The 16,360-nt window shown below is 45.2% G+C and overlaps 1 protein-coding gene across 1 annotated transcript in view; it reads right to left on the bottom strand.

Annotated features, from left to right (window-relative positions):
• LOC143281500 (uncharacterized) overlaps nt 1-16,020 on the bottom strand; it is a 20,194-nt gene extending 4,174 nt beyond the window's left edge. Inside the window, exons 1-5 of the mRNA XM_076586709.1 lie at nt 15,817-16,020; nt 14,357-14,454; nt 14,010-14,257; nt 11,008-11,330; nt 4,374-4,979 (exon numbers count right to left, since the gene is read on the bottom strand). Coding sequence (XP_076442824.1) covers nt 4,374-4,979; nt 11,008-11,330; nt 14,010-14,257; nt 14,357-14,454; nt 15,817-16,020 — 1,479 coding nt within the window. The remainder of the gene's footprint in view (nt 1-4,373; nt 4,980-11,007; nt 11,331-14,009; nt 14,258-14,356; nt 14,455-15,816) is intronic.
• Between the last annotated feature and the right edge of the window lie 340 nt (nt 16,021-16,360).

Raw genomic sequence — 16,360 nt, 5'->3', positions numbered from 1 at the left:
TCAGAGAAGCGAACGTTCGTCACTCACCTGAAGAATGAGGAAGCCTATGCAATATTTCGCAACCTCCGGACAGTGGGCACCAATAATACACCCAGCTTTTTTATACCCCGCCCCCTTCTCTCTCTCTCTCTCTCTCTCTCTCTCTCTCAACACTGATAACCGCTGAATTGTGCCTCCGCCAAATTGTCACCGGCGACGAATCGATTAAGAGAGCTCCGCCATTAACTCCCTCCATACGAACGGCGAAAGAGAAGACGTTAACAGCGTTTCAGCCCAATTACCATCATCAAAATATTGCAAGTGGAAGGCTCTTATATGGAAGAGGTGAATGCTGACAAAGAATACCACAATTCTGACGACGGAAGCTAAAGGTTGGGTCATTCAGACACCCACTGGACATCCGAGGGGTCTGTGTGGAGTAGAAGAGAGGACTAGCCGTACTGAGTGAGCTAAACTTTCGTCGAATTGAGGAAAAACCAGCTGTTAGTAAAAGGTCATAGTAAGGCTATATTGTCGAAGTGTACATTGCTATGTGTTCATGATGCTGAAGACTATGACAATGCTCATGAAGATAGTGACGACGACGATGCTGTTGCTGCTGCTGCTGCTGATGATGATGATGATGATGATGAGGCTGTCTGTTGACTGACTTTGTGCAAACCTTTGAGGAAAAGCTCTGGCTTTTTTTTTTCTTTTAAATAAAATGATGCTGGGTGGAAATTCGCCAATCCGCTTATGTATCGTCGAACGACGTCAATTTGACGCCCTCATAATTCATCGTCGATCAGCTGATTTGCCGGCAAACGGTGACAATTTTGCGAAGGTTTGTTAACCGCTGTCGTCTGTATACTGATCTGTCGATGATAACAAGGCGGCGGTTAGATATGCTCCACCATCTTGTCACCGTCGACAAGTCGGCCGAGGCGACAATTTATCGGTTACCATCAGTACCTGACCGAGTGACTTTACAGTTAATGCTTTCAGCAGGGATGTACCCGCCTGGATTCGGGTACCCTGCTACCCCATCGTTATCTGGTGTCAGTGGATCAATACCATTGGTGGTGCTGGCCCGCGTATGTCTGGACAGCGGAGTTCCAATGGGACAACAGAGATAAAAGAAACGGGAAGAGTGATGGTGGTGATAGTGGTGGTGGTGGTGGTGGTGGTGGTGGTGGTGTGTGTGTGTGTGTGTGTGTGTGTGTGTGTGTGTGTGTGCAGTGAGAGAGAGACAGAAGAAGAAAGAAAAACCGAGAGAGAGGAGAAAAATTTAAAACAAACAAATCAGTCTATCAATTATTCCAAATTTTCAGAACAGTCTCATTCCTCCCTCAAGGGATAATTTGTTTACATGTTACCAGGGTCACGTAAATATATATTACATGGCAAAATAGAGTTGCATTTTTATACTGTATCAGCAAAGTCGTTATTGTTTTCTACATTCGTCAATTCTATTATTCATTATAGTCTACAGAATCTTCAAAATGATGAAGGCGGTAGTCAAGGGAAAGAAGAAAAAGAAGAATTCGTAAGAAATGCTTGCTGTTTTTGTTGCAACCGTGACTGCTATGTCACTTTTGAGTATGTTTGCATGGATTTTCTTTTGTTTGTTGTTCTTTAAGAAAAAACAAAACAAAACAAAAAACCAACAAAAAACAACAAAACAAAACAAATTGTCAACCCTTAACCCCTTATGAAGTAATCCTATGGGTTTGACGATTTGTCTCAAGTCACATATACTATCCATAAGACTGAACAACTTTTATGTAGCCAGGGAAATATTTTTTTGGTCAACATTTCGTTGAAAAGAAATGCATGCAACTGCACAAGACATGACTCAGTCTTTGAGAAAATGAACAAAACCGTGACGGTGTTTCCCCCCACCTATCTTTAAAAAAAAGCCGTACATTTGTCATGTTTTAACTCGTTTTCTCACGTACGAACGCTATACGTGTGATGCTTGCAAATGAAGTAACTATATGGGTGTGGTTTCGAGAAGTAGTTTCCTTCTATTGACTAACTGATTAGATTTTAATATATTACCCAACTCTTTCTGCTCATCTTTAAAACCACATGCGTCTGCGAAACGAAGTCAGGCAGAATGTAACTGACCCAGATACACATCTTTCAGCCCCGGTGTAAGAACACTAAGTCCTGTTGCAAAAATAATTTAGAGGGGAAAACACGACAAAAAAGAAAAACTTAATAGGAAAGCCTAATGCAGTGCACCACAGCCCAAACCACAACTGCTGGAATATGGATGAGTCATTCGGACGTGAAAGTTTCACAAACTCACTCGGGAATGAAACAGATTTCGTGTTCCTCGCTGTTACGGTTACCTATGATTACTGACAGATATCGGTGCATCCCACCCGATCTGACCTCTGGAGATTCCTCCACACCCCCATTCCATTTTCTTTAGACGATTCCTTAATCGGAGTTATAGCAGCATATGAAATACATATACGCTATCACTGTTACGCCGCTGGTCAGGCATCTGCTTGGCAGGTGTGGTGTAGCGTATATGGATTTGACCGAACGCAGTGACGCCTCCTTGAGCTACTGAAACTGAAACTGAACTGGGACAACCCCAAGCTAACAGCTTATAATGTGTTCAAAATCATCGAATTATTAACATAAAACAAATGCAGCATGCCAGTTCAGTCCCTGAAGAAAGGTTTAACTGACGGCCGTGACCAGCCGCAATCAGAGAGAGAGAGAGAGAGAGAGAGAGGGGGGGGGGGGGTGAGCGTTTCGCTGGTTATGGATATTAGACTACTGCCGTTATCACATTAAAAATATCCATGCACGTTACAAACATTTTCCCTTTATTGACGGTTAACCAGTGCATAATGATATCACCGGACCAAAGCCATTCCAATCAATCTGCCAGTCGGTTCAGTTACAGCCCAAGAGACCGAAAACAGCACCAGCTCAGAAGTCTGCGACTGAATGAATGAATACTTCACGATCCCGAAGAAGGTCAACATCACGCACGCAGTGTAGACTTTTAATTACCTTTTTTTAGTCTGGTCAAAGTGAACTGTGACGGAGGCTACACTAGCTACGGGTAAGCTGTTGTGGAAACAGCACCACTCCTCGGAGTCACACCCCTTCTTTCACGTCACGCGTGACGTTTGATGGCCTGCGCGCGTCATGAAAAATGGATGCCCGGTTAAGTAAAAAAACGCCACCGTGAACAGCCCGATCAATTAAACGTGAAGGCGCTGGGCCCAGTGGGCCATGTTTTATGTTTCTGTGGCACGCTCTGTCCAAGCTGCAAGACGTCGGGACTGTTGCCTTGGTCTTACCTTCCGGACCTTTCCTTCATTAAAAACAACAACCCACCTTTTTAAAATAAATATAATTTAGATATATAGGCAATTATCTATTTATTCATTTATCTATTCATTTCTCATTTCTATATACGGTTACTTTACTTTGTTTCTTTCTTTCTTTAACTGTTAATTCATCTATTCATTGATTCACTCTTCTGTATCTATTTATTTACTTGTTTATGTATTTGTTCATTCATTATCCATTTATCCATTCTACCTTATTTACTGAAAAAAGGTATTTCATTGGCTTTACGCATTGCTTGCTCGGCCATCCTCTCCCAGTCTCTTTCTCTATCAATCCTCACACTACACACACACGCGCGGGCGCGCACTTATGCACACACAAAGACATACACACGCACGTACGCATATACACATAGGCTACATAGACTCACAGACACAAAAACACACAGACATACACACAGACACACACACACACGAGACCCAATAGTGCTGATGTTTTATGTTTGGTGTGCCGTCATAATAAACTACTTTCCCCTTATCTCTCTTTCAGCTTCGCATTCAGTTAACATTCGCAACTGATGGTGAATTGCTGTCAATGAGATTTCCCATCAACCAAATCAATCAATGCCAATATCATCATCGTTATCGTTGTCTCCTCTTCATCAAGAAAAATGATAACAACCACGTAAATAATTATGTCGACGACCACAAACCGACACAGAAAGCAAACCAATCGATAGAACGTTACTCATAAGCGACGGGTGTCTAAGTGATGTGCAATGTGGCGTGACTTATAACATGCTCTCTTTACGGCAGCGTCTCGCGAGCGTACACACACACACACACACACACACACACACACACACACACACGTACGAGCGAATATACTCACATATGCTCTTATATGCACGTCACCGTTTGGTGGGTGTGAAACAGAACACACACACACACACACACACACACACACACACACACAAGCATACCCACACCCTGCCCCCGCCTCCCATCCTCTTCCAAAATCAGACAGTGAAAAAAAAAGTCAAACAAAAGAACGAACACACACAAACCACTGACCGGAGGTTCCTGTTTGTGGGCGCCCTTGGAGACGTACTTGGCCATGTCAGTGCCTTCCGTTCTCATCTTGGTGGGGTCCATCACCTTCCGCTTCTTCTGCACCTTCTTGCAGGCCACCTGGTGCTTCTGCACGCGATCGTCGGCGAACTTGCGCCCGCACACCTTGCACGGGACCAGCCGGACCTTCCCCCCTTGCTCTCCCTCCACAGCCTGGGCGTAGATCTCGTTACCAGGGCCCGGCACCTCGTCGTCGTCCTCTTCGGCACTGCGGGGTCTTCGTTGGGGTGGAGGCTGCCGGCGTTGTGTGCGCGGCGGGTTTCGAGACGTAGGGGAAGAGTCTCGGGCAGAAGGGGGCTGTCGGGGAGTGGGTTGCTGTTGAACGGAGCGACGGTTGTTGTTGCTGTTGTTGGTGGTGGTGGCGGTTCTTTGAGTGTGGACGGTGTCCTCGTCTCTACTGGGGCGTGTTGTCGGTTTCCGCTGGTGTTGCTCTTTGTCGCCGCGTTTCGCTTGCGCCGCTTCCTCGCGACGTCGGCGAGTTTCCTCTTGTTGCTGTTGTTGTCGTCGTCGTCGTTCTCTCTCCGCTATCTCTTTCTCTGTTTCCCGCTTCTGCAAGAAAGAAAAAGAAGAAAGAAAGAAAAGAACGAAAGAGGATGAGGATGATATTGCGCAGATTAACTCAATTTGGATTAAGGGTGGTTGCAAGTCTTCTACAAGTATGCAACAGGCTGAAATTCTTCGATTATTTATTTATTTTATTATTTTTTTTTTTATCCCTTTGAGACTATGAAGGGCCAAAACGAACAAAAATAATTGAAAAACGATGGCTTTCATCACGTTAAAGATACTGAGCATTAAGCAGGGGGAAAACAAACGGTAGTATAACTGAACAGCGAAAGAAGGAAACAATGAAAGTAACAAATCGAAACAACATATATCGCGAAATAATAGTTTTGAAGACAGTTTCACAAACAAAGCAAAGAAGCACATCTATCTATCTATCTATCTATCTAAATCAATCAATCAATCAATCAATCTATATATATATATATTTTTTTATTTTTTTTTACAAATATTTATTTCTTATTTTTCAAATACCAAATTCTATTTTTCGTCTCACGCAACGTACAAATGCTACAGCATTCCGAACAGAAGATGGTGAATTTTCGCTGTAAAGTTGTTATAAAAGGTCAACTCCGACTGCTAGAATCTTTCCTAAGTCTCTACTTTCGTAAGTGGAACTGAATTGTTAAGTTAAATAATGAAGTAGTAGTAGTAGCAGCAGCAGTGGCAGTATTAGTAGTAGCAGTAGTATTGGTATTGGTAGTAATATTGCATCGGGAGAGTCTTTTGCGTCTTTCCACTATGATTGCTACTTTCGTAGAGTGGATCTGAATTGTTAATTTAAATAATGAAATAGTAGTGTTAGTGGTAGTAGCAGCAGTGGCAGTATTAGTATTAGATGTAGTAGTTGTCGTAGTAGTAGTGATGGAGTCTCCCGTCGGTCCGACGGATGAGTAGGTAGGCAGGCTTATCTGTCGATGTGTGTCCTCATATGGGAGAAGAGGCCGATTCTGGATGCGCAGCACTTCCCACAGGTGTTGCAAGGGAAAACGTCTCCAGAAGCTGAGCCCTGCTTCCTTCGCTCACGCTTCTCCTTAATGGTCAGCATTCTCTTGTTTTCAAACGTCTTTATGCCACTAGAGCACAGCATCCTCCAGCGACAGCGGTCAAGGGCATCAGCTTCCCAGGAAGCGATGTCTATGTCACAGGCTTTGAGGTTTGTCTTCAAGGTGTCCTTGAAGCGCTTGCAGGGTCTTCCAAGTTCACGGTGGCCTTCCTTCAGCTGGCCATGCAAAAACATCTTCGGGATCCTGCTGTCTGTCATGCGGACAACGTGTCCTGTCCAGCGTAGCTGGCAGTGGATCAGCAGGCTTTCGATGCTGGGCAGGGCGCTCCTCTCTATGACCTGGAGGTTGGAGACCCTGTCTTGCCACTTTATGCCGAGGATCTTTCGTAGGCATCTCTGCAGTACAGCAGTACAACAAGGTGGTCAGCACAACAGCTCTGTAGGTTTTCATCTTGGTGCCGAGCCTGATGCCTTTGTTGTTCCACAGCCTGTTGTTGAGTCTGCCAAAGGCGGAGCTGGCCTTGGCGATGCGCAGCATCACTTCTGCATCAAGGGCTCCGTTGCTGCATAGGGTGCTGCCAAGGTAGCAAAACTTGTCGACTGACTTGATCTCTGTCATTGATCTTGATTGCAGGTTGGGGAGAGGTACTGGCATTCTGTCAGCGAGCAGGTTGGTACATGGACTCGGTCTTGCTGAGGCTGATGGTGAGTCCAAAGCGCCTGCAGGAGGTTGAGAACCTGTCCATAGTGAACTGCATGTCCTCATGGGTGTGTGCAGCAAGCGCAGTCATCAGCGAAGAGGAACTCTCTCATCAGTGCCTCAAACACCCTGGACCTGGCATGGAGTAGTAGTAGTATTGGTAGTAATATTTCATCGGGCGAGTATTCTGCGACTTTCCACAATGATTGCTCAAACCAATGGTGTGTCAAATGTAAAATTATTATTCAGCCTCATTGAAAAGCTTTGCCAGAACTCAGGCACTATCCCACGACCACCAGAAGGAGTCATTTGGTGAAACGGTCAGCAATGCAGCGCCCCCACGACCAAGCCAAGTTGCGGGACTTGTGACAGTGACAGATGATGATGCATGGCCACATCATCAGGACACATGATATAGGTGATGGTAACATTGTTTATAAACTAGACCCCGATAACTGATATAAATTATGCATTATTTACACTTATCAAGAATTACATACCCACATTTGAATGTATGCTAAATGGCGTTTTCTCATTACTGTGCTATTAACGAGTTAAATTTAATTGGCGTATTGTTTGACGGTGATATTTATTACACCAGAATGATAAAGGTCGAAAAGATTGAAATGGCTGTCCTAGAATTTTCAATGAAATCACCTTGGATGTCTTTGAATTAATCTTTGTTGTTTATTTGGGGGGGATGATAAACTGTCGATAATCATTGGTCAAAATCAACGCGGAGTGATTTTATGGTTGTTCAAAGTGACAACCCCCCCCCCCTCTCTCTCTCCATTCTCTCACAACAGATGCATACAATATCAAACAATAAACTGCTCCAGATTTCTGTCATGAATTCAGATGAAATAGTTCTATATTACATTCTTTTATACGTTGCCGTGCTACCTCCAAACTCCCACTTCGAAACACACTATCCATTCCATTCGCACACCATAGCTCCAATAAACTGTTGTTTTAAGTTACCATGGCAGCAAACCATACGCAACACGCCTGTCTCTTTATCACACACACACACACATACACACGTAGCGCTGCTAGATTTATGCAAACACTCACGCGCAACATCCACCCTTCACACATCCCAAACAATCACCCCCTCAACCTCCACCCCACCCATAGCTGTACTAATCCCCCTCCCCCCGCCCCCTCATTACTCCAACCACCCCTCGCTTCCTCCCAACCCTCCCGCGTGTCGAGGCAGAGAAGGCGCGTGCGTTGCCATGCCGACGAGGCATCTCTTATCCTACAGTGTTTACAAACAACAGGTGAGGTAACTGCGAAGTAAGATGTAACAGGATGAAACGACTCTATCGCTGTTGATACACACACTGATTAGCACTGACCGATTGTAGTTAAAATGGGTAATATGCGAGAGAGAGAGAGAGAGAGAGAGAGAGAGAGAAGCCCTCTGTAAGCGCCCAGAAAAAAATGCGCTGGATTCTGTACGACATATTTACATAACGAAATCATAAAAGAACCAGTTGAGAACATGACATGACTAACAGCAATACCTGCCATTTCGAGACATTTTTCGCGGAACTAGTAGAGGTGTGTGTTGAGTCTGGGATAATTAATTACAGCGGAAACGGTAATACGTCGTCCATATGCACTTCTCTTATTGGTATTTTTTTTGTGTGAAAGCGTCTGTGTGTGATTGAATACCCACTTGTCTCCCACTTAAGTATGTTGTGTTTGGCTTAAGGAAAGGATGGGGATATCTCTTTCTGTGAACATAAACATATTTATGTAAAAACATATCCATGAAGCCTAGTGTAGCATAGTCTACAGAGAGTGGGAGTAGGTTGTTCCGGACCTTTCCCTTTGGGGTTTTCCTTCGTTTGCCATCGTCTTCAGGACGCCAGTACAACCCTAGTTTCCCTTCGGCTTTTTCCTTCCGCGGCTCCGACCCTCAACCTCCACATTCCCCAGTGCCTCCATTCCCGCTGTCCCTATCACCCCCCTCCGAAAAAAGGTGAATAAATAATAGATAAGCTTACATAAATAAATAAATAATAATTATAATATAAAAAAAGATAGTAGTAATAATAATAATAAAAAAAAGATAAATAAATAAATAAATAAATAAATAAATAACAACAATGATGATAAATAAGCAAATAAATATAAAACATGAAGACACACATTCACACATACACCCACACATGCATAACAGATATGCACCATCTGAGACTTAAGTCAAACTAAATCAACCCCTTAACTACAGCAACACTCTTCAACTAGATCTCTGAATGTCACATCACAATGTGAAAGTTTGAACCATACTGTAGCACCAGTTATTATTCAGAATGTCGGAGTTTACCCCCCCCCCCCCACCCCCCTTCACCCATTTCAACAGTTTGAGGTCAAGTATCACTCAACAGTTTGACTGACTCGGGGCCTGAAGTCAGTACCTGCCTTTTGAATTATGTGTCTGTGATTTATAGTTTAAGGACTCAGCTGAATTTTTCTGTCTGTGTGTTGTGTTCTCGGGACGTCAGATAGCTTCAGAAGGTGTGGGGGTGCACGGGCAGCCGTCACTTATGGGTAGTGATAAAGGCACCGTGTGAAGCTTCCGATTATATTGTTATTCTTCGGATGGTTTGCTCCTTTTTATTCTCTATCTCATTTTGATTTATGCTATTCTATTTCGTTTTATTGTTCGGGCTGTCTCAGTGAAAAAACTAAACCAAAACTAAAACAAAAGAACAAACAACAACACGCATTCATATCGACTTTATTGATGGCCATATTTCGCACGGGGGTCTAAAGATCAGATTCCCTCAGCCTTAAAGTGTGAACGAGAAATAATCGACTGATGATGGGGTGTTCGCGCAGAAACGAATGTCGGGTGGGCGTTGTTTAGCAAAAATGATCACACACACACACACACAATCACCCCCCTCGACCCCCCTCCCACCACACACACACACACTGCTCTATGTAATACTGTGCATGCAACATCTGTTCTCTGGTCTGTCCAGGTTTACCTGGGTTTACCAGATTTTAATTTACACTTCCCTGATGAGTCATTTTACCTGATGTAATATGAACACGAAAACCAGTCGCTCTCACGCAGTGCTACCTTTCACGCCTGATCGCCTTGTTAGTGTTCATGATTGGAAACCGACAGGAGTGTTTGAATTGCGTTAATGATGTCCGTTGATATTTGGTGTGCGTGTCGGTAAGTGCTCCCGTGTGGGCTCTTGCATCATTTTCGGGTGTGAATTATTAAGCTGCGGTCGTATCGAGGGCATCTTTTCTGGTTCTAATGGTCTGATTATACTGCATTGAATTGTCAATTATATATACTGGGATGAGATATATTGTACTTTATTGCGTTAGGTTGCTGAAATACTCTATTGGAAAGTATTGCATTGTATTGTATTGTATTGTATTGTATTGTATAGTATTGTATTGTATTGCATTGTATTGTATTGTATTGTATAGTATTGTATTGTATTGTATTGTATTGTATTGTATAGTTATGGTATTGTACTGCAGTGTGGTATCGGTCCCTCCACCCCCCCCCCCCAGTCAAATTAGGTATTTTTGTGCGTGTGTGTGTGTGTGTGTGTGTGTGTGTGTGTGTGTGCGCGCGCGCGCGTGCGTGTGCGTTGGTTGGAGAGATAAGTAGGGCAGGGCCCCACAGGCAAGGCATGGAAGGTTAGAAACGGACGATCACCATCAATAAATGACGACACACACACACACACACACATACAACGTCCCCTGTCCATTAACGGTTGTAGGTACTCCCACGACCACTGTGTCTGTGATTCTAACGATTTTCAGTCGTGCGACAGGGGTGGTAGTGTGGGGGTATCTGATGGTCCGCAACATTGGTTGCATAAATGTCACCTCCCCACCGACCCCTACCCATCCTTTCACGACCAGTAAAATAATCGCCCTCCACCCCGTCCCTAACCCCCCTCCCTCCCGTTCCCTTCTACAGGATTAATCGATGCTCTCTATTATGCCGGCGCCGGAGTGTCTGGTAAACAAAATGTGTCCGGTAATAACCTTTTCCTAACATCATCAGAATGAAGCTGTCAAATGGGATGACAGTATTGTCCCACCCGTCGGGGTTTCATACCTTGCTGTGTGTTTTCACACGCGTATGTCTGATCGCAGAGGGGCTTTTACAGGCTCCCGCGTATGGATAACGGGTGTCTTTCAGTACGCAGAGCATCACCGCCGTCTGCAAACTGTGTTAGAATTTTCCTCTTTCTATCGCTCTCGTTGTGTCTGCGGACACACACACACACGTACACACACACACACACACTCACCACTTCCGCCTCCTCCTCCTCTTCTCGCGCCCGCTTCATCCTATCAAGCTCCGCCTGCTGCCGAGCTATCTTCCCCATCAACGCCTCCTCCTCTTCCTTGCTCCTTCCCTCTCCTCCGCCTCCTCCTCTCCTTCCTTCCCTGTACTCATCATCGTCGCCGTCGTCGTCGGGGCGCTGAGGAGCTCGTTTGCTAGCCTTCTTCAGGCGATCTTCTCGGGCCTTGGACTGCTCCATCTGCCACTTCCGGAAATCGGACATCTTTTCCGAGATTGTCTCTTCCTCTCCACCCTGGGACGCCAGAGCGAAGCTGCTGCCTCCCTTTCCTGAAATGAGGGAGGGTGTGCACACGACATTACAAACCTGTGAGTAGGGAGGGGAGTTTACAGACAGTAGTGTCCTGTATGTAGGGAGGGGAGCTTACGGACACTAGTTTCTTGTGAGTAGGGAGGGGAGCTTATGGACAATAGTTTCCTGTGATCAGGGAGGGGAGCTTATGGACAATAGTTTCCTGTGAGTAGGGAGGGGAGCTTACGGACACTAGTTTCTTGTGAGTAGGGAGGGGAGCTTATGGACAATAGTTTCCTGTGATCAGGGTGGAGAGCTTATGGACAATAGTTTCCTGTGATCAGGGTGGGGAGATTACGGACAATAGTTTCCTGTGAGTAGGGTGGGGAGCTTACGGACAATAGTTTCCTGTGAGAAGGGAGGGGAACTTACGGACAATGAACAATAGTTTCCTGTGAGTAGGGAGGGGAGCTTACGGACAATAGTTTCCTGTGAGTTGGGAGGGGACCTTACGGACAATAGTTTCCTGTGAGTAGGGAGGGGAGCTTACGGACAATAGTTTCCTGTGAGTAGGGTGGGGAGCTTACGGACAATAGTTTCCTGTGAGTAGGGAGGGGAGCTTACGGACAATAGTTTCCTGTGAGTAGGAAGGGAGCGTAACGCATGGGGTTGAAATGCAATGTGTGGAGTGAAGGTGTGAAATGATGTACAGAATGCTTTTACTAGTTGGGTGTCTGCGTCATATATTCAATATTTTGTTTTTACGACTATGTTTCTGCACTGAGTACTTGTTCATGTAGTGATAATGCACCTGGCCGATTCTTTCTAAATTGCGATAATACAGTTATTATCATCTTATCTTATTATGTATCCAAAAGACAATAGCGTGGGTTTGTTGAAGGGGGTACTATATCTGTTATAACTCGCCATCATGACACGATGTAGATAAAGATTTGACACTATATTTGTAAATTGGTTATTGAGTCGCCGTGGCGGTTTGTCGTGGACTTCTGATCCAGCGTCCACCAGTGAACGGGGTTCGAGGCCACAATTCTACGTGGCGTTACGTCCTTGGGAAAGCCAATTTACTACCAATTTTCCTCGCTCCACCCAGGTGTTAATTGGTACCGGCCTGCGGTTTGGGGAAGATTAATATGGGGGAAAGAGAGGATTGGGCTTCGCCATGATATGCCGAGCGCTAGGCCCCGATAGCCGTAAAAGGCTATGGGATTAAAAAAAAACCCAGTTGTTATATAATACATACAAACTTATGCGCACACATGCTCGCACAAACACAATAACACAAGCATGTTTATGTATACATATGCGCGCACAACCAAACACACACACGCAAGCATGCACAAACCTACCAGTTTTGATCTAATAATGGACATCAATAACCTACCCCCACCAAAACAACAACAAAAAACAAACAAGGATCGATTCTTATGGCTCCTTTACGTTATACTGAAAGAAAGGGAAAGCAATTGAGGAGGAGCCAGCTGTTTTTGTTCAACTGTGTGATGCCATGCTGAAAACACGTTCCTGGACAAGGGAGCAGCTGATCTCAATCTTATAATTAAAGCCAAGAATCACGTGCAGGCAGTCAAGCCTACTTCTAACATGCCCACTTCAACGCCTACACACAACTTAAACACGCAAGCTCGGCACTGCGCTATATGAATAAAGACAGCCCCCTCCCCCCAACACTCCCAAAAAAAGAACCGACGAATAAAACAGCCTGAAACTAGAAATAGACCGCATCCGTGGCCCAGTGGTAAAGCGCCCGACAAGGAAGTGAGTGTCCACGTGTTTGAATCCCAAATACGGACCTAAATTAATTTTTTTTTGTACTCCATTTCCCTCTCAATCAGACCTTGAGTGGTGGTCTGGGTGCAGGTCTTTCGGATGAGACTATGAACCGAGGTCCCGTGGGAGGCATGCACTTAATGCACGTTAAGGAACGCACGGAAACAAAAGGGTGGTCCCTGGCAAAATTCTGTAGAAAAATCCGCGTTGATAGTAAAAGAAATACTTGCAAACAAACAAACAAACAAACCGCCCCAGAAAGGGATTGCGCTGCCCTGTGGTGAGGCGCTCTCCCAGGGGACAAACAGCCCGAATTTCACACGGGGGAAATCGGTTGTGACAAAAAGTAATACAATCACAACACAATTCAATACATTAATATGTGATACGATAATGCACACAATACAACGCAATGCAATGCAAAGCAAAGCAGTACAATACAATAGAACACAACACAATACAATTCAATACAATAACATGTAATGCGATGCACGCAATGCAATGCAATGCAACACAATATAACATAATGCAATATAATGCAACACAATTCAATGCAATGCAGTACAATACAATGCAACATAATACAATACGATAGAACACAATGTAATACAATGCAATACAATTCAATGCGGTGTAACACGATACAATAGAACACAATACAATACAATAGTATGTTATGCAATGCACGCAATGCAATGCAATAGAATACAAAGCAATGCAATGCAATGCAGTGCAATACAATACAATACCTCCAGCCTGCGGTGCAGGCCGCCTGGGCGATTTCCGCGCTTTGTGGCTGTCGTGCTGGTTCGTCTTGTAGTTGTCGTTCTCATCCGCTTCTGGCGAAGTGGCGTTTTTATTGTTGCTGCTGCTGCTGCTGTTGTAGCTGCTGCTGTTGCTGTAGCTACTGCTGTTGTTGGCATGCTTGACCAGACGGGGCCTGTTGTTGAAGGGGGAGGAGGCGTGGGACTGGGTGGCTCGGTTGGCCGGGTGGATGGGGGCCAGGGGCTGGCTGCGGTCCACCCCGGCACTGGTCTTGTGGAAACTGTGGCTGCTGCTCGTGCGGCTCTTGCTCTGCTTGTAGTGCTGGTCGATGGGCGGCACGTAGCCCCCGCGGGCCTCCATCTCCCGCCGCTCCCGGAAAAACTCCCGCAGGGAAGGGCTGGAGGAGGAGGTGCCCGGTGGGTGGGCACCGCCCCGGTCCTGCGTGAAGTGACCTGGCTGGCGGAGTTTGGAGTTTGGGTAGCTGTTGTTGTTGTTGTTGCTGGTGGTGTTGGTGTTGTTTCCGCCTCCTCCTCCTCCCCCGCCTCGAGTCACGCGCTCCGCCCTCTCTTGGTTCCTTCTCTGGTGATCCTGTTGGTGAGGATAGAGGAGACATGATTTGGATGGTGACAGGGAAAGATGACACCCCACCCCCCGAAAAACAAAACAAAACAGAAAAACAACAACAAAACAGTAACGAAAAAACAAAACAACCCCCCCCCCCCCCCACAAAAAGTCTCTCTTTAAAAAAAAAGCTCTCAAAACATGCCTCTTCCGTTCTGCCTACTATCTTATTGACTTATGTGCTTCTTGAACTTTTGCTGGTCGTGTGTGTGTGTGCGTGTGCGGGGTGTTTTTGTTTGCGTGTTTGTGTTTTCACGCGCTTGTTCGTGTGTGATGTACTTGATGCATGTATGTTTGTGTATGTAGAACTTTTTTTTTGTAAACGTCAGGAGCTTCCTGCATGGGAGCTGTGTGCGTCAATCTGTACAATGATGATGATGATGATGATGATCTGTACAATGATGATGATGATGATGATGATGATCTGTACAATGATGATGATGATGATGATGATGATGATCTGTACAATGATGATGATGATGATGATCTGTACAATGATGATGATGATGATGATGATCTGTACAATGATGATGATGATGATGATGATCTGTACAATGATGATGATGATGATCTGTACAATGATGATGATGATGATGATCTGTACAATGATGATGATGATGATGATTTTTATTACGGAGAGAAACTGACAGTGCTACTGACATACACATACAAAAAAACGCAAAAAAACACATCAAACAGGCGACAATACACAAACCAAACAAACCACAACCCCACCAAACACAGCTACACACCCTACCACACAATCGCTCCGATGGACACGAAAAAAAAATTATACGAAGGAAAGAGACCGCCCATCCACTGGCACGAAATTTACCCGCCAGTTTTGACTGAAACCAAGACACCAGCACAATCAAAGCAAACACTTTGTGTCCAAAATGAGGAGTTCTGTTGCTACAGAAGACGAAATATTAACTATCGAATTTTGGGGAACAATGGGAAACAAAGAAGGTAAGTCATCAGCAGGGTGCTCACACAAACACGATGTTGGTTTTGATGGAGATCTCTACATGAAATGCATGCGGCTAATGAGGGAACGATCTGGTCATATGATGGACCTAGAATAAGGGGTATTTCTGCAAACAGAACCTCAGGCCCAGAAGCGACCTGCTCAAAGACTGGTAAAATTCGCATGTGAAGTCACCTCGTGCGAATCGAAAATCGGGTCTTATGAATTTAAACAATGACAAAAAGGTTGATGCGACTTTTTTCCTCTGAGTGCGAAGTTCGCATGCGATTTTCATCTCAAATGCTCGACCAGTCAATCAGTCGATCAAGCAAGCAATCAAGCACCTACCAGGTGTCACCCACCTCATACATGCTGACCATCTTCTCCTCCTTCTCCTTCAGGAGCCGGCGTTGGTAATCGTCCTTCATCTGCATCAGGCGGGACGGCCGCTCCTCACCCACCCTCTCCGCCTGCCGGCCCCCCGCCCCCTGTTGTTTCATGGTGGTTGCCGGGTACGTCCCTTGATGGCTCTGGTATGACTGGCTGTGGACCGCTGCTCTGCTCATCGTCTGCTGCTGCTGCTGTTGTTGTTACCTGTTTTTTGTTGTTGTTGTCGTCGCTGTTGTCGGTCTTGTTGCTGTTGTTGAAATTTTCAGCACGCCCACGTCACGTTTTTTGTTGTTGTTTTTTTGTGTGTGTGTGATCTGCAACATATTGAGAGACACTAACACTGACAAGCGTTTAATTGCGAGGCCACCGGCCCATACATAACTGGAAAGAGTATTTGAGGAGTCATGGAGGGAGGCAGGGGGAGGGCGTGGAGGAGGAGAGGGTAACAGAGGTGATGTTAGGAGAGAAAAGTTCGTTTTATGCGAATACCATTTTTGGCGCTGATTTTATCGCTGC

The sequence above is a fragment of the Babylonia areolata genome, chromosome 4 (assembly GCF_041734735.1).
Source record: "Babylonia areolata isolate BAREFJ2019XMU chromosome 4, ASM4173473v1, whole genome shotgun sequence".
NCBI lineage: Eukaryota > Metazoa > Mollusca > Gastropoda > Neogastropoda > Buccinidae > Babylonia > Babylonia areolata.
The sequence above is the reverse complement of the archived record's forward strand: the minus strand, read 5'-3'. Positions and strand labels throughout refer to the sequence as shown.